The sequence below is a fragment of the Opisthocomus hoazin genome, chromosome 10 (assembly GCF_030867145.1).
Source record: "Opisthocomus hoazin isolate bOpiHoa1 chromosome 10, bOpiHoa1.hap1, whole genome shotgun sequence".
In the NCBI taxonomy this organism is placed as follows: domain Eukaryota; kingdom Metazoa; phylum Chordata; class Aves; order Opisthocomiformes; family Opisthocomidae; genus Opisthocomus; species Opisthocomus hoazin.
In genome coordinates, this window is record NC_134423.1 from 25724072 (window position 1) to 25742119 (window position 18048).

Consider the following 18048-nt stretch of genomic DNA (forward strand, 5'->3'; position numbering starts at 1 on the left):
TCGCTGAAGGAGAGCGAGCAAAGCACCCAGATGCGAATAAGCTCCTTCATGGGACAGAATCACCGAATCCCAGAATGTTCAGGGTTGGAAGGGACCTCTGTGGGTCATCTAGTCCAACCCCTCTGCCAAAGCAGGGTCACCTACAGCAGGCTGCACAGGACCTTGTCCAGGCGGGTCTTGAATATCTCCAGAGAAGGAGACTCCACAACCTCCCTGGGCAGCCTGTGCCAGGGCTCCGTCACCCTCAGAGTGAAGAAGTTCTTCCTCGTGTTCAGCTGGAACTTCCTCTGCTTCAGTTTGTGCCCGTTGCCCCTTGTCCTATCGCTGGGCACCACTGAAAAGAGTCTGGCCCCATCCTCCTGACACTCACCCTTGAGATATTTATAAGGTCCCCTCTCAGCCTTCTCTTCTTCAGGCTGAACAAGCCCAACTCCCTCAGCCTTTCCTCATAGCAGAGATGCTCCAGTCCCCTCATCATCCTTATAGCCCTCCGCTGGACTGTCTCCAGTAGCTCCTCGTCTTTCTTGAACTGGGGAGCCCAGAACTGGACACAGTACTCCAGATGGGGCCTCACTAGGGCAGAGTAGAGGGGAAGGAGAACCTCCCTTGACCTGCTGGCCACACTCCTCCTAATGCACACCAGGATCCCATTGGCCTTCTTGGCAGCCAGGGCACACTGCTGGTTCGTGGTCAACTTGTCATCCACCAGGACACCCAGGTCCCTCTCCGCAGAGCTGCTCTGCAGGACATTTCTGAGGTGCAACGACACCAAGACTGGTGCCAGCACAGGCTGTGGTGTTGCTGGCCGAGGGTCCCAAAGAGCTGCCCGCCTCACCGGGCACACGGGTCCCTCAGCCATGCTCTGCTCCGCGCTGCGCAGGCTGGCCCCTGCTTCCTTCAGAAAGCTGTTGGCAAGGGGCCTTGGGGACCTTTTGTTGTTTTGCTGTCCCAAATGTGAAGGTACCTACTGTGTTCCTGTTGTCTAATTTACAGATGTTTTGTGTTCTCTTTGCTGCTCCTTTTTCTGGTTATCTTTGTGTCCCCCCGCCTTTCTGCACTGGATAATTGAGAGTTGGCGGTGTGCCTGTAGCGTTCCTGTTTCAGGGCCAGAATGGCAGTGAGAATAAATGCTTCGAAATATTGTATTGAGGCAAAGAAGTAATTTGCTCATGATACCTCTTCGCCTGGCATTACACTGGCAATTTCATGCAGGTTTTGCAGGAGGAGCAAGCAGCTGTGAGAGGTTGGAACGGGCCGTGAGCCTTGGGGAATATTTGCTGTGTGGGTGTGATGGGGAGGAGGGCTTTGCAGATCTGGAAGAGTGCTCCGAACTCTGTAAAGGGCCTTTACCCAGCAGCCTGGGACAACTTGACATTTCATAGATTTGCTGGCCCTAGGTTCTGCAAATATCCCTGTCTACCAGGAATTTAGCTGGAGCTGGCGAAGGTAGAGACTTCTTCATGGGGAGAAGACAGGTCTGCTTTACCTTGTGCTTTAGAGTGAGACATCTTCTAGAGCAGCCAGCCAGCCAGAACACAATAAACATCCACACTGTCTTCTCAGCTCAATAGAAATCCTTCAGCATTATCACAGCTCTATCAATTCTTTTTCCTGAATAGATATGGAAAAGCAAAAAGCATTTAGGGTGCCAGAGACATCTCCCTATCTATTTGGCATCAGTAGGGCACTAGCATCTTGCAGGAGACAAGCAGAACGACTTGCAACGCATAACCTGAGCCTAGTACTAATTTTCTCTTTTCTCTCTCCATGCAGGGATCCTGTTTACGATGCTGGTATTTGGACCAGCCTGTGGATTTATCTTGGGCTCCTTCTGTACCAAAATCTACGTGGATGCTGTCTTCATTGACACAAGTAAGGAGAACTGGGTTTGGTTTCAAGTTAGATATGTTAACGGTGTATCTGCAGAACAAAAATGTTGATGCTCACAAGCAAGAAACTGCTTCTGGTTCCATCTTGAGTGCTTCTTGCATGTATGGGTGTGACTTTTAGACAGGTTTTATAACTGGGATTCAGAAGTTTTCAACTCTGTCCTGATACTTACCAGGTTCGTAGTGGCTAAATTTTGTTTCTTTTCATGAGCTTTTCTGCTGTGAGGTAAGTTTCAGCCCAGCTCTTAAAGAACATTTTAAAATACCACCGTGTGTGGTGGGTTGACCCTGGCTGGATGCCAGGTGTCCACCAAAGCTGCTCTATCACTCTCCCTCCTCAACTGGACAGGGGAGAGAAAATACAACGGAAGGCTCATGGGTCGAGGTAAGGACAGGGAGACATCACTCACCAGTTACTGTCACCAACAAAACAGACTCAACTTGGGGAGACTAGTTTAATTTATTACCAGTTAAATTAGAGTAGGATTATGAGAAATAAACCCAAATCTTAAAACACCTTCCTCCACGTCTCCCTTCTTCCCAGGCTCAACTTCACTCCTCATTTCTCTCCCTCCCCCCCACCCCCCCCCACCCCGAGAGGCGCAGGGGGATGAGGAATGGGGGTTTCAGTCAGTTCATCACACGTTGTCTGTGCTGCTCCTTCCTTCTCAGGGGGAGGACTGCTCACCCTCTGCCCCTGCCTCAGCATGGGGTCCCTCCCACAGGAGACAGTCCTCCATGAACTGCTCCAACGTGAGTCCTTCCCACAGCATGCAGTTCTTCACGAACGGCTCCAGCGTGGGTCCCTTGCACGGGGTGCAGTCCTTCAGGAACAGGCTGCTCCAGCGTGGGTCCCCCACAGGGGCACGAGTCCTGCTCCAGTGTGGGCTCCTATCTCCACGGGTCCACAGGTCCTGCCAGGAGCCTGCTCCAGTGCGGGATCTCCACAGGGTCACAGCCTCCTTCAGGCATCCCCCTGCTCCGGCATGGGGTGCTCCCTGGGCTGCAGGTGGAGATCTGCTCCACCATGGGCCTCCATGGACTGCAGGGTAAAGCCTGCCTCACCGTGGTCTTCATCACAGGCTGCAGGGGAGTCTCTGCTCCAGCACCTGGAGCACCTCCTCTCCTCTGCTTCTGCACTAACCTTGGTGTCTGCAGAGTTGTTGCTCTCACATATTCTCACTCCTCTATCCCACTGCAGGTTTTTTTCCCGTCTTAAATATTTATCACAGAGGCGCTACCACCTTCACTGATGGGCTTGGCCTTGGCCAGCGGCAGGTCCGTCTTAGAGCCGGCTGGCACTCACTCTGTCAGACATGGGGGAAGCTTCTTGCAGCTTCTCACAGAAGCCACCACTGTAGCCCCCTCGCTACCAAAACCTGGCCACGCAAACCCAATACACCATGGCAGGGCACACCGGCTAGCCGTGGACATAGTCTTGCCAGGAGAGGTGGGTCCAGAGTGTGGGGTGAAATCTGGAGAGCTGCCATCCCCAGAACCTGGGAGGGCCATCCAGGCTCCCTGATAGAGGCACAGCAGTAAGACCCATGCCCAGCACCTTCTGCGAATGACCCACTCTGGATGGACAGGTTCAGTCCCACAGCACTATTGCTTTTTCCCAGAGCAGCGCTAATTATTGCTCACCTTGACTCTGCACTTGGGTTAAAGCAAATTGTTTGCAGATTGTCTTTTTCTTCATCAAGAAAAAAATCTCTGAATTCTGCATTTATTGCTACCTGCACTATGTGCTCTGTGCCATTAGAGGGCAATGTGTAACAGGCTGTTCTCCGCTGCTGCCCAAGCCCTTTGGCTATAGCCTCCAAACCTGGTGTTTTATTCTTTTCCCGCAGTTGTACAGGTGCTTTTTCCACAGTTTTCAGCTCCACCTGATCCCACAGGCTCTCATCCTGCTGGAGGGGTGTTGTCCCCTCGGAGGGTGCATTCCAGTTCTGTGGTGTTGAATATACATCTTCACAGGATGCATTTGGATGGAGTTGAACCTTGCGGGACTCAGAACAGAATTGTGCCAACCTGGAGAAGTGCTACTGCCCTTTGTTGGTCTTACATGCACATGACAGCTGAAGAAATCTAAATAATACCGAATGAGCAGGAAAGGAGTATCTTTTCTGATGGCTGAGACTTTTAGCTGCGGCTTGGTCACACACCGCATGCCCCCTTTGCATTCCCTGGCTTTAGCCAAGATATGCCAAAGACTCGCTTGGTCCTGCAGGCAGGAACCCTGTTACATATTTGACCATTAAGTGTATTTCACTCCAAAATACAAATGTGCAGAAGATATTTCTTCTCTCAGTAGGTGAACTCCTCACCACAGGGTCTTAAAAGTTTGTAAATGGGTTCAAAAACAATTCGACGAGTTTATAGAAGAAAACATGAACAAGACACCAAATCTGGCTTAGAAAGGCCCTGAGCCAGAAATCACAAGAATTAAAAGGAGTAATGTCAGGAACATGGTGACTTTGTTCTTGTGTGCTTTCTGAGCATCTGCAGCTGGTTACCATCAGAAGCAAGATGCTGGCCTAGCTAAAAAAGTTAATTAGGTCATCAGCTGGCCATTCTTAATATAGGACATGACTCCATATTTACATCTCGGAAAGCTGCAGACAAATATGGAGCCACGGAGAAGAACGGCAGAGCCATATCACTGAGCAGCCTGGAGGGGCCAGGGCTCAGCAGGTCGTAGGGAAGGGCACAGCGCTCTCCAGCTGCAGGTCCAGCTTTGGCCATGGTCCATTGCTGTCATGCGAAGGCTGGGGCACACGTGGCCTCCATCTATTTTTATGTGAGAAAGAGTTCCCAGGTTGCAGCTGGCTGTGCCTTGCAGCTCAGGGTGACGTGAGGAGACCGAGCTCCAGAGGGTGAACCCTGTCCTGCTCCCCGTTTTGGGCAGGAGGTGTGGGGTGCCAGGGCACTGCCCTCCAAGGATGGTGAGGGGACTGGAGCATCTCTCCTATGAGAAGAGGCTGAGGGAGCTGGGCTTGTTCAGCCTGAAGAAGGGAAGGCTGCGAGGGGACCTAATATATGCTTAAAAATATCTCAAGGGTGGGTGTCAGGAGGATGGGGCCAGACTCTTCTCAGTGGTGCCCAGCGACAGGACAAGGGGCAACGGGCACAAACTGAAGCACAGGAAGTTCCATCTGAACATGAGGAAGAACTTCTTCCCTCTGAGGGTGACGGAGCCCTGGAACAGGCTGCCCAGAGAGGTTGTGGAGTCTCCTTCTCTGGAGATATTCAAGACCCGCCTGGACAAGGTCCTGTGCAGCCTGCTGTAGGCGACCCTGCTTTGGCAGAGGGGTTGGACTAGATGACCCACAGAGGTCCCTTCCAACCCCGAACATTCTGTGATTCTGTGATATGTGGAAGACCTTGGTTTACATGGCTCTTCACGTGGCTGTGTTCACAAAAGCCCGAAAAAAAAAATGCACTTCAGGCAGGAAGAAATAACAGCAGAAGAATCCGATCCCTCCAAAACACTGTTTTTCAAACTTTATATATATTTGAGAGCTACGTTTTATTTTCCCTAAGGAGAAAAGAGTTTCCTTCCGTCTCTGCTTGAGAAACAACTTGATTGCCTCACTTGAGACAGACTTTTCAGAGTGGCAGTAACCAGGCAGACACCACGAACAGAGGAGCTTGTTATTCCAGCCATGCGGGTCCAGGTCTCCCCTGGGAGTCAGCTCCAGCGCTGGGCACCCTCCACCAGCTCACCGAGCGGCTGTGGCAGCAAGGCGGCTGTTAGGAACACAGTTTCTTCTCTCCCATTGCTTGTTTTTGTTCCCCCCAAAAGCCACGTTTTCCATATCGTTGCTGAGTGATGGCCTACAGGATACTCTTGCCTTTTACTCCACTTTTCTTCAGATGGTTTCTCTATCTTTCTGGGCCCATTTGATGCAGTAGATGTGTTTCTCTTCCAATGTTTAGGACTGTTTCACCCTCCACACAGTCACAGTTGTCCGTAAAGCTCAAATGCCCATCTCTCCCTTGCTGAAAAGGACTGTGAATTCAAAGCAGGGAGAGCATTGACCTCCTGGAAAAAAAGGGTAAGCCAGGATGGAGATGCAATGCCCTTGGCTGTGCTGCTGCTTCTCCAGGCAGCTCCTTAGGTTTGTCCACTGTGTGTGTGCGTTTGACACGCTGGGCCGGTGATGTCCGAAACCTTGGTACCAGCACAAGGGACACAGACTGGTACATGGCAGCTTCCTAGAGCCGGCAGATCCAAAGACAGTGGAGAGAAGCTCTGATTACAGGGTGTTGCAGAAGCTGCATGCACCATGTAGATAGACAAGGTTATGGGTTGCTTGTCATAAGGACCTCTTGGATATGGAGGTTGTTATGCACTGGTGGCCCACACAGTATGGGTGCGGGATGCACTGTGGGTCCCCATCTTGTTTCTGGGAGCCCCTCACCAGCCAACAGGTCAATTGTATGAGGTTCAACAAGGCCAAGTGCCAGGTCCTGCACTTTGGTCACAACAACCCCACGCAACGCTACGGGCTTGGGGAGGAGTGCCTGGAAAGCTGCCCAGAGGATAAGGACCTGGGAGTGCTGGTCAACAGCCGGCTGAACATGAGCCAGCAGTGTGCCCAGGTGGCCAAGAAGGCCAACAGCATCCTGGCTTGGATCAGGAATGGTGTGGCCAGCAGGAGCAGGGAGGGGATCGTGCCCCTGTACTCGGCTCTGGTGAGGCCGCACCTCGAGTGCTGTGTTCAGTTTTGGGCCCCTCACTACAAGCAGGACACTGAGAGGCTGGAGCGTGTCCAGAGAAGGGCAGCGAGGCTGGTGAGGGGTCTGGAGAACGAGTCTGCTGAAGAGCAGCTGAGGGAGCTGGGGCTGTTTAGTCTGGAGAAGAGGAGGCTGAGGGGAGACCTTATTGCTCTCTAGAACTGCTTGAAAGGAGGGTGTAGTGAGGTGGGTGTTGGTCTCTTCTCCCAAGTAACCAGTGATAGGATGAGAGGCAATGGCCTCAAGTTGTGCCAGGGGAGGTTTAGATTAGATATTAGGAAAAATTTCTTTACTGAAAGAGTGTTCAAGCATTGGAACAGGCTGCCCAGGGGAGTGGTGGAGTCCCCATCCCTGAAGGTGTTCAAAAAACATGTAGATGTGGCACTTTGGGAGATGGTTTAGCAGGCATGGTGGTGTTGGGTTGATGGTTGGACTAGATGATCTTAGGGGTGTTTTCCAACCTTAATGATTGTATGATTCTAACAGAGCCCCCAACAACCATCTTACAGCCTATGGGGTTGTTAACTCTGTTGTCTTCCCCTGCCTGTGGCCAAGACGTTGATGTACTTGTGTGTGTGCCTTGCAGGTAAGCTGGACATCACCCCAGACGACCCTCGGTGGATCGGTGCGTGGTGGGGAGGCTTTCTGCTGTGTGGTGCCTTACTCTTCTTCTCGTCCCTGCCGATGTTCGGGTTCCCGCAGTCCTTGCCCCCGCGGCCGGAGCACGCCGGGGAGAGCGAACAGGCCATGCTTCCCGAGAGGGACTACGAGAGACCCAAGCCAAGCAACGGGGTTCTGCGGCACGCGCTGGATGGGGAGAGCAGCACGAGCTGCTTCCAGCAGCTGCGAGGTGAGACACCGGCTCTGTTCACGTTTTCTGTGAGAGTCAGCAACAGCTTAACAGCTGGCTGGATTTATAATTGGTCTCTGATTCGGGCTATCTACCTCTACCCCCAAAATATCCCCCAAAAGCCTCAGTATCCTGAAATTTCAGTCCCTGGCTTCTAGTTATCTCTGGCATTGTCCTCATTTTAAAAAGATACTTTGTTCCACTTGAAAGGTTTGTGGTTTTTTTAAACTACAAAGCTTCAGAAATGCGCGATAGTCCTGTGGAGTTGATAAAAAAGTGAAGGGGAACACAGTTGCCAAAGCAATTTGTGAACTTCTCTCCAGTCTGCTGTCCTGCTCCCCTCAGCCTCCCGAAATGGAGAGCGAGCCAGCAAGGCCAGTTAAAAGAAACTGGGAGCTCCCAGCACGTGAGCTGCAGCTCAGTGCAATCCCAGATGGAAAGCGATGAGTGCTGGACACCACCACTGCTCTTGAACTGGGATGGGGAAGAGGTAGATACCGGTCCAGAATAGCAACTGGTAGAGCATGGCTTGTAGCAAATTAGAGTAGAAAACCCCATGTCATGTCCTGCGGTGATGGAAATGGACCTGGCTCTAATGAAGGTCAGCTAAGGATCCAGCATTTTGTGGGAGAGTGTGGGCAGATATCCCTTCCGTGGGCTGCACTGGGAAAGCCCTCACCTGTGAGGGTGGTTCTGTAGTACTGGCGGTTGCTTCCCACGCTCTGTCACTGTGGCAGAGCAGGTTTCGTTACTGCCTAACGCATTTAGATAAATGAGGACAAAATCACTTACTCCTCCTGCAGTCACATTAATTGGGAGTTGAATGACGTGTGGATGGGGAGGAAAAAAAGACTCTGGGGAAAAAGTGTTTTCTTAAATATGAAAATGTCTTGAATAGTTGATGTGGTTGCTCATTAAGGGAAGGTCAAAGATGTGAAGTTTTGACTTGATGAGAAAATTCAAAAGAAAGGTATAGGGATAAATTGTTTGAAAATTTGTCAGTAAAATTAATTTCTTCATCCTTTCATCCTTGTTGCAAGGATTTTCTCAAGTTTGAGGAATGGGCTTTGCCCACAGTACATCCATCTGGATAGTGCTGTGGCTTTAGTTGTGGGCTCATCAGAGCGTCTGCTTCTGGCCGCTGAGTTTTTGGAATGGGCCCTGGAAATTTTTGCAGGTTTTCATATAGAAAAATGAAAGAATGCGGCATGGCCCTGCAGCATGGAGGGGCAGCAGTTCTGCCCAAGGGCGGTGCTGAGCAAGCTGAGTTTCTTGCACGCAGGGAGGCCCTGGGCGATGTCTTGGTTTAAGCCAGCAGCCAGCAGCTGAGCACCAGACAGCCACTCTCACCCCCCTTCCCCCCCGTGGGATGGCGAGGAGAAGTGGGCAAAAGGGAAAACTCATGGGTTGAGATGAAGGCAGTTTAATAAGACAACAAAGGAAATACTAATACTGCTAATGATACTATTAATAATAATGAACATAATGAATACACAAAATAAACTATATACAATACAGTTTTCTCACCATTCGATGATGAGTTTGCAGTCAGTCCCTGAGCAGTGATCACGAAGCCCAGAAAATCACGAATTTATAAATTTCACGAAACTCCCGAATAAGACCGAACTCCCGGAAAAGTTCAAACTTCCGGACAAGAGAGGATTTGAACCCATGGAAATGGATAAGAAAGATTCCTACCCCCTGGCCAACCCCCATTTATGTACTGAGCATGATGTCTGTGCTAGGGAATATTTCCACTGGCCAGCCTGGCTGTCTGCCTGGCTGTGCTCCCTCCCATCTCCTGAACACCTGCTCGTTAGCTGAATATGAGAAACTGGAAAAAAGTCCTTGATTTCATAGCAGCAACTGAAAACATCAATGTTATCAACATTCTTCTCGCACTAAATCCAAAACACAGCAGTTACTGGGAGGAAAATTAACTCTATCCCAGCTGAAACCTAGACAGGTCGGTTCCTGGAGCATCTATTACTCGTGGAAGTAGAGAAATTAAACTGCCACATCCACGTGTTTCAAAGTATGGGTTACATCAGGAGGCACCCCAGTCTTCCACGTTAGCCTTCTCATTGCAGGTAACCCCATTTCAGATCAATCAGCGTTCCAGAAGTTTCTTTGTAGAAGGACTTTGAAATACAATTTGCATCACATCAAGTAAGGCAGGGGATGACCTTTTTAGTTATGCCTTTGAGGCTGTCACAGACGAGGCGGTGTCGGTGGCTGCCATCTCCTTTCAAGTCCCTTGTCACAGTTGGAATGTGGTCAGGAGTCATGTTTGCTCGGAGGGGTGTGCAGACACGTACCGCGAGGGAAGGCGAGCGTGCCTCGCTCGTTCCTGGTGAGCAGGGTTTGAGGTGGTGGGTTGGATCTTGCTGTGTACAGACATTATTTTACCAGCAGCTGGAAAATATACGTGCATTCCTATGTGGTGGGACCTAGTGTCCTTAATCTGTGTGTTGGTTGGATAAAGTTTCCTTTGGGGAAAGTTAGACTGTTTAGCCCTTTTCCTAGGGTAAAAAGGACTGGATAATTATATACAGAGGTTAAAAATAGATGTGTGCCTGCATGGCCATGTCTTCTGCCTTTGGGGTTTGCCTGTGTTTGTGAAGCTGAACGGCAGAAGGTCTGCCTGTACGTGGGGCTGTGGGTGGAAACACTCATCAGGGCAGGCATGGCTGTGGTTCTTGGCTCCTTTTTAGCAAGCGTTGTCTCCGCAGCTGGGACCTGGGCAGGCGTGTGCCGCTGTAAGTCCATGCCTGCGTGGAGGTGTGGATCTCCTTCTCTGGAGATATTCAAGACCCGCCTAGACGCGGTCCTATGCAGCCTGCTGTAGGTGACCCTGCTTTGGCAGACGGGCTGGACTAGATGACCCACAGAGGTCCCTTCCAACCCCGAACGTCCTGTGATTCTGTGATTCTGTGATTGTCCATCTCTTGTGCACAGTGAGAGGAGGAAGAGTTGTTTCTCTGGCCTGGTGTGCGAACATGCTCTGTATCAGCAGTGCATCCCTAGAGGCTGAACTGAAGCTTCTTTTTGGCTATCGAAAGTGTTTGATTATTTTTTATTTTATTTTATTTTTTTCAAGCATTGTAGAGCCTGCTGCAGGCGAGTGGACGTGGCAGAGGGGGCAGCGGGGCAGCATCAGTTGGAGACACGCTCGCGGCTGGCACGGCTGGCAGCATGGCGTGGCTGGCACATGGGGGGGTGCTCGAGGCGCTACAAGATTTGCTGAAAGACAGTGAGATGCAGGGCCGGGTGAGGGTCCCTGGCTTTCTCTAGCCTTAGCATGATGACTAGAAAAGCTAAGACTAATGTCGAAGCAACCTGCTCAAAGTGTCAGAAAGTCTTTACATCTCTCTGAAGTTCTAAACAGGAGGAAGGGCCCAGCTTTTGGGAAGCCACGGCGTCTCCTCCTGTGGGGTATTTTCATGCCGGGAAAAGAAGCATCCTTAAGAGGAGCTTCGAACTTGAAACAAACCCCGTGCCTTTGAACGGCCCGAGGTGAAGAGGCGATGAAAGGCAGCAGAGGCGGCGGGTGGCTGCCACGGCAGCTCCGCGCAGGGCCGAGGCGGCTCAGGCGAGGAAGCTTTGGGACAGTCCTGGGAGGTGCTTACCCCTGCTAAACTGGCGTGTCAGTGCTGCACTGCCTTACCTGATTAGTATTTCGGTTAAGCAACGCAAATCCATTTTGGGAGCACAGGGAAGTGAAGGATTAATTGCAGGGAGAGGATGGGTAAACGCTGCTGTTGCTCTTTGCTCTCGGCTGGCAGCCTGGCGGGGTTGTTCAGCCCTGCGCTCTCCGTTCGGTCTGTGAAAGCGCTTCAGGCAAGGGCTGCAGCAGACTTGTTGTCCTGGGGACACAGCTTTGCTGTCCTACCTCTGGGCTGGCGTGGGGACTTCTCTGCTGTTTGGGGCCGGAGACGATGCTCGGCTGTGTCAGGGCACCTGTGCCCTCTGCTCGTGTCTGTTGGGCATCTGCCCTCTCACTCGGCGTTAACACGCTGCCTCCAACCCACCACCTGCTCCAGGATGTGCTTGGAAATATTTTGTTAAAATAGTGGGGGTTTTTTCGTATGGAAATGTCACTTCTACTGAATTGAGCGGTCAGTTCTGATGAAATTGGGTTTCAGAATGCTTTCTTGGCTTTATCTTTAACACCCCTGAAACATTCTGCTCTAAATGCATTTTGTTTTGCAACGATTTAAACCAGAAATTCATTACATTCTGCCTGTGTGTCTAGCAAGAGAGATTAAAAACCTAAAAGGACTGAAATTGATATGGAATCCTTCAGGTTTGGAGAGAGAAGCTCCTTCACAAGGAATTAAAAGAAAACTCACTGTGGAATTCAATGAATTTCAAAACTGCGAATTCCCTAGATTTGGAAACATTTTGTTTTCTGTCCAGCTTCATTCCCGAGAGCGCAGGAGAGCTGGGATCTACAGCTGACAGCTGTCTTGTCTTCTGTTTGGTTCCTTCCTGCTCTGTGTACCAAGCTGCTGAATACCTAGAGAGGGAGCTGCTCTGAATCCTGGATTTCTCTCCCCAAAAGTGCTCTCTGGGAGCAGACATGTAGTGCTGGGCCAGAAGTTCCCAGCTGTACCAGGGGGTCCCGGGCCATGGAGAGCCTGTAGTCCACGGTGGGACTTCATAGGATTGAGCAGGATTAAAGGCTAACACGCGTAGTTTTAAACTCTAACGAGTTCGTAGTGACAACCTTTTGGAGAGGGCTCCACCTGTACCTTCATCCACGGCCAGAGCGGTGAGTCTTTGGCCCAGATCTAGATGGCTACAAGAGCTTAATGCCTTTTTGGATTTGAGTCTTGGCTCCCTGCCAACATCTAAAAGGCTTGCTGAGAAACCCTAATCTGAGGTAAGGGCATGGTGGGTGATCATTAAAGGCCCCACATCAGGCCCTGTCAGTCTCCAAGTTTCCTTTGGCTTGGGTTTCATGAGGATGTGGGCTTTTTGGCAGGTTCTTCTTGGCTGTTTCAAAGCCATCATCTTTGTTATCAGAAGCATCGATTAGTTCAGAAAGGCCTTCAGCCTTCATGCTTCAGGGCAGAAGCTGAGCGGCAGCTGAGGTCAGGCAGAGTGTATCTGTCTCTGAAAAGATACTGTGCCTTGCCATGACCTCCGTGACGCGGGTGAGGGAGGTTTCTGTCCCCCTCTGAAGTTGAGCAAAGGTGGTTGCTGGAGACAGGCTGATAGACTAGAAGGACCTGCTTGCCATGCATTGGAACATCACTGTTGCTTCAAGCCTGTATCTTTCAAGAGACCTCTTTGGCATAGGCATCATCCTTTTCCATCATATCCTTAGTGATACTAATTTTGCTAAGGCCACATGGGCTTCAGCATATTCAACTCACCTTCTTCAGCGCCTCTTTCCTTAATCCATCTCTTTTTTGGGTGCTATCTCTTTGCAGGATGTATTTTCTTCTTGCTACCTGCACTATGTTCTTCATCGCTTATTCCTCAAGCCAGGTGGAGATTTTGCCTTTTGTTTTCTATTCACATCTGAGGCTTGCTGCCTATGTTGCTATTAGAAAGTAGTATTTTGGCTCAACGCTGCATTTTGCCTTTCCCTCACCGCACTGTCCTAGGTGGACTGGGCCGTAAACCTCCCTCTAATATATTACTTTGCTTTCTGTGTTCCTCATCTTTACTGCAAATTGAAAACATGTCTCTGTAGGGTGCTCCAACTGGAAAAAGGGGCCTTGGTGATTGTAATGTTCCAAACAATTCATTTCAAGCACCAACGTGATGATTATAGTTTGTCGTTTCTAGAGAGTAGTTAAACCTCATGTAATGAGGTTGCCAATTATCCCTGGTACTCCCCGATGTTTAGTGACAAATCAAAGCTACTTGGTGTACGTGAGCGTGTTTGCTTGTCAAGCCCATGGCCCGTCGTCACCCACAGCTGGCCCCACAGCAGAAGATAGGGAGGATGCTTGGGGTGTTAAAAGGTGGGAAGTCGAGGGACTGGCAGGGGTGTTGGAGAGCTCTGGGACATCCTCCTGGGTCGTTTCCAGCCTATGGATGATCCTATGACCAGTGCTGCACATGGATGGTCTAAAGAGTTGGCTTTTAAGTACTTCAGCCGTGAAAAGAGGCTGAGGTGTTTTCTTCTTCTTCTCAGTGTATCTTGGCAATGAGAATCGCTTTTCTGTGTCGTTTCTGTAGCATGTTGGGTGCATTGGGACACGGATGTTAAATGAGCTGGTCCTTCTGAGCGTGGGAGGGTGAGTCTTTCTGTGCTGTGTCTGATGCAGCTCGTGGTTCTCCAAGTAGATTTCTGAGACTCTTTAGAATCCGAAAGACCTTTCCCTTTTCCCATGCGGCGAATGGGCTTCAACCTCAGATTTATAGCTCCAAAGTGCTACTAGAAAGTGTTCAGCTAACCTTTGGGCCAACAAGGTGCAGGGTAACGTTCAGCATGACTTTTGCTGGGATGGGCTCCAGTGAAGAAGCGCCATGCTTAGCTGTTGTGTTCCCCAGGGCGTTACTGTCCCCCATCAGACATTTTCCATTCCCCCTTCATACCCAGCACCATATGCCAGGCAGCTGAACGCACGTCACTCTGGTCTACTGAGAGATTTTTAAACTTCACTGCTGACTTTTAGTCTTGTTCCCAGAGGTATATCACCCCAAGAACTGAGACAGATAAGGCAGCAGCAGGTGTCAAATGATTCATCTTAACGGGTAGCGGTAGCAAGATACTCATTTCTATGGGGACCCTCCTGTCATTTCCCTTAGAAAATGAAAGGGAACGAGCTGGCCCTGGCTGAGGAGATAGATGGTGGAGGCTGCCAGGCGTTGCCTGCATTGCCTCTGCACTCTTTGCACTGGGTTTTTTTACCCTCCAGCTGGTACAGAGCCCTGTTGCAGTAGACAGTGGTCAAAGATGCAGTGGAGGACAGGATCTGTCCCAGAAAAGTCGCACCCAGACATGCAGGGAGGAGAAGCGATGATGAAGTCGTGGGACTCACAGCCCAGCGCTGCCAGGCAAGGCAGTCACGAGGGCCTCCTCTCTTGCGTGACAATTTGTGCTGTCCATCTCTAAGTACGAAGGATGGATTTTGACCTTGGTAATGCATGGTGGTTGGGTACCAGCCTTGCCAGCTTCAGAGATGAATGTGCATGATCTTTAACTCCCTCCTGCGAAAGACAGGCTGTCACTGTTATTATTTGGTGGACGAAGTAAGAGCTAGACCTTTGTGTCTTTGCATTTGCATTGGCACAAAGCTACATCTCGAGGAATCCATTAATCTGGAACAAACTGAACTCCAGAGGCACAACAGGCATTAATACCTTAAATATGGCTTTCCACGCTCAGTGCTGCCAAGTCCACCTTTGCATTTTCCCTCTTTTTCCTGCCAAGAAGGAGAAGTTCTGTAGGTGGCCACCAAAGAACTGAAGGAGGCAGCAGGTGGCTTCTGAGATCTCTCCGCATCTGAATCCCCCCACCCCCGTTCCTCCCTCACAGTATTTTTTTTCCTTTTTTTTCCTCTTCCCCCCTCCCCCAATTCTGCTAAAAAAATACTATGCCTCATGCACCTTCATTATGTTCAGCAAATCCTCAGGAAGCAAGAATTTTATACAGCATGAAAAACATTTGTGAGATAAAGAGACCAGAAACTGTGGAGTTGCCCCTTCCAAAAAGGGTGGATCAAGCCTAATTATAAGCTGCTTTTTTTTCCCCCCCCAAAGAAAGAACCAAGGGGACCCAAGCAGAGCCTTGACAAAGAGCTGTGCATTTACTTGCTGAGGCCAGTACAATTAGATTTTGCACCAGAAAAATCCCTAAGGGGAAACAGAAGCCAACACCAGGGAAATCTGTCATCTGCCAGACCCTGGTACACCATAGGAGATGTGGGGGATGGATTTGAAAAATGCAAATAGGGGTCCATTGAGGCTTCACTACTCTTCAGCGAGGTGATTTTCAAACTTAATGATTTTCACTTTTAATTCAGGAAGAAATTAGTCATCAGGTATTGAGACAAAGCAAGGCTCTCTTCTGCACTGGGATGCTCTCCTCTTCAAGCTGTGTTATCTCAGCAATAATTAAAATGTTCGCTGGAGTAGAAAATGTGCTATCTGATTCATTAGCCAGATTTCCCTTTGTAAGGTAACTCGTGTTCGCTTATCGGAAATAGAGACGGGCTTGGGGAAGAGGACTCTGGACGCTAATGATTTGGGAGGGAGGAGCAAGGGATCATGAAACCAAAGCAAGCGTGTGTGCATCTTACACAGTGAACAGCTCAGTGTGTCCTCTTCCGCCCTTGGAGCCACCGAGGCTGGTGGGGCCTACATGGAAGGCATTGCTTGGCTGGTGAAGCTCTGGTTTATGGAAACACACAGGCTCACATGCCTGTCTCGGGCGTGAGGTCCCTTATGCCCATGGGTGGCTGTGGTCCCGGGCTAAGCAGGAGAACTTCAGCTTGCACCCAGATGTGCTGCAAGAAGGTGTCCCTCAGCAAGAGAGCCAGTGTTAGGTGGGAATAAGAAAATGAAGCCAGTCTGGGTGGCAGAGGAAGGGAAGTCCACATGTGAGCTGGTTAGCTTGTGTCTGAAAGCTTGCAAGAGTACAGTACTCATGACACCCATCGACTGGCTCAGCGTTGTTCGTGGGGAGCAGGTAGGGAAAGGAGAAGGAGAAAGAGGATACTAGGCTTTGATTGACTCCCTATGGAGGAAACAAAAGCAATATTGGAAAAGACTCATCCTTCAAAATATCAAAATCATCTATAAGATGTAAATGTAATGACAGGTGGCTTCTTTTAGCACCCTCCTGGTATCTGAATCTTTAGATGACACTGTTCTGGTGTTTCACTTTGTTCTGGTGTTGCCACATTTCAACCAGCTTGTCTGTGCAGAGTAGAGAATTGCTCCTCATTTGAAGTGAGTTTGTCCTGCTGGAGAGCAGCAAGGCACCTCCAGCACCTCCAGCAGAGCCTACACAAAAACACCTCTCCCTTTTTCCTCTCTTCCAGTGATCCCCAAAGTAACTAAGCACTTGCTCTCCAATCCCGTCTTCACCTGTATCATCCTGGCGGCCTGCATGGAGATCGCGGTGGTGGCCGGCTTCGCCGCCTTCCTGGGAAAGTACCTGGAGCAGCAGTTCAACCTCACCACCTCATCTGCCAACCAGCTCCTGGGTGAGTAACCACAGGGGCCACGGAGTCTCCAGTGTCCACAAGCATTTAAGAGTGTTCAGCATGGCTGGTATCCGCAACCAGGCTCATTGGTTAGGCTGCCCAAAAAGTGACTTGGCCAACATCTAGAAATGTGTCCATGAGTGGGAGAGCTGGGGTCCAGCTGTACCTTGGCTGCAGAGCCCAACACAGACCTCCAGCATCCCTCCTCCTTGACTGTGCTCTCCACTGTAGCCTGCTGCAATCGCTTCCCCTACAGCCGAGCCCATTGCCTGAGAAGAGGTATGATACCGCCAGGGTATGAAAGTCTGTGATGGCCCTGAAGTACAGCAGAAATCCCAACCAAACTGGGCCATTTGGTTGCCCAAGACTGCAGCTTGTCACTGAGCGACAAGGATGCCCATTGAACTGCTTGTCTCATGGTTCAGGTATGTCTCGTGGTTCTCATGTCTCATGGTTCCATGCTGACGGAGCACTGGAACAGGTTGCCCAGAGAGCTTGTGGATTCTCTTTCTCTGGAGATATTCAAGACCCGCCTGGACAAAGTCCTGTGCAGCCTGCTGTAGGTGACCCTGCTTCAGCAGGGTGGTTGGACCAGATGATCCACAGAGGTCCCTTCCAACCCCTACCATGCTGGGATTCTGTGATTCTGTATCCCAGAGTTCTCCAGCCCATCTCCATTTGGGTTAGGAAGACCTGTTTCTCCTGCTAGTCCCTCCTTTCCCCTTGGACTGGAAATGACAGGATTGCAATCAGCAGTTCAGATGCCCAAGGTAGTGGTGCAGCTTGGTTGTCTTTCAGACACCCCTTCTCTCTGACCATGCTGTGCTGCTGCAGTTTCCCATATATATTTCTCAGTGTTCACTCGTTCCCTATCAGGACCCTGATGCACAGGCAGGATCTTCATTTGTTTTCTCCTGCTGCTCATTCCCAAGCAGGCCCAGCGATTTGTTTCTGACAGCCATTCTCTCGGCAGCACCCAATTAAGATATCTGCAAGTTAATCTTGGATCATCTGCAACCATAGCTTGCCAGATGGGCAGCTGGCAGTGATCTGTCAAAAACTGCGACATCATGAAATGGAGGGATCTTAGTATCAAAACAAGGAGCTTGCAAGCTGCTCTCCTGACAATTATTTATTTTCCCTTTGAACTCATTGATATCTTCTGGCTTTGGCCTAGTTTTCCAAAAGAAACGATCCCCTGCAGTCAGTCTCGCCTCCTCCAGCAACATAGGAACCCACTGGTGAATTTTAACAGGATTTGACAGAAGGGCAGAGGGCTCAAAGATATTAGGCTCTTCCATCTTTCCTGAAAATTAAAGGTTTGGCAAAGGAAAGCACTTCACTGTTGACTTGCTGGGAGAAGGCAAACCGCTGCACCGTTTGGTAGGAGGTGCCTGGC

The 18048-nt window shown here is 50.2% G+C and overlaps 1 protein-coding gene across 1 annotated transcript in view; it reads left to right on the forward strand.

The window, feature by feature from the left end:
* The window catches only part of SLCO3A1 (solute carrier organic anion transporter family member 3A1), a 153843-nt gene that overhangs the window by 115355 nt on the left and 20440 nt on the right, over positions 1–18048 (forward strand). Inside the window, exons 3-5 of the mRNA XM_075432066.1 lie at positions 1774–1872; positions 7216–7479; positions 16485–16649. Coding sequence (XP_075288181.1) covers positions 1774–1872; positions 7216–7479; positions 16485–16649 — 528 coding nt within the window. The remainder of the gene's footprint in view (positions 1–1773; positions 1873–7215; positions 7480–16484; positions 16650–18048) is intronic.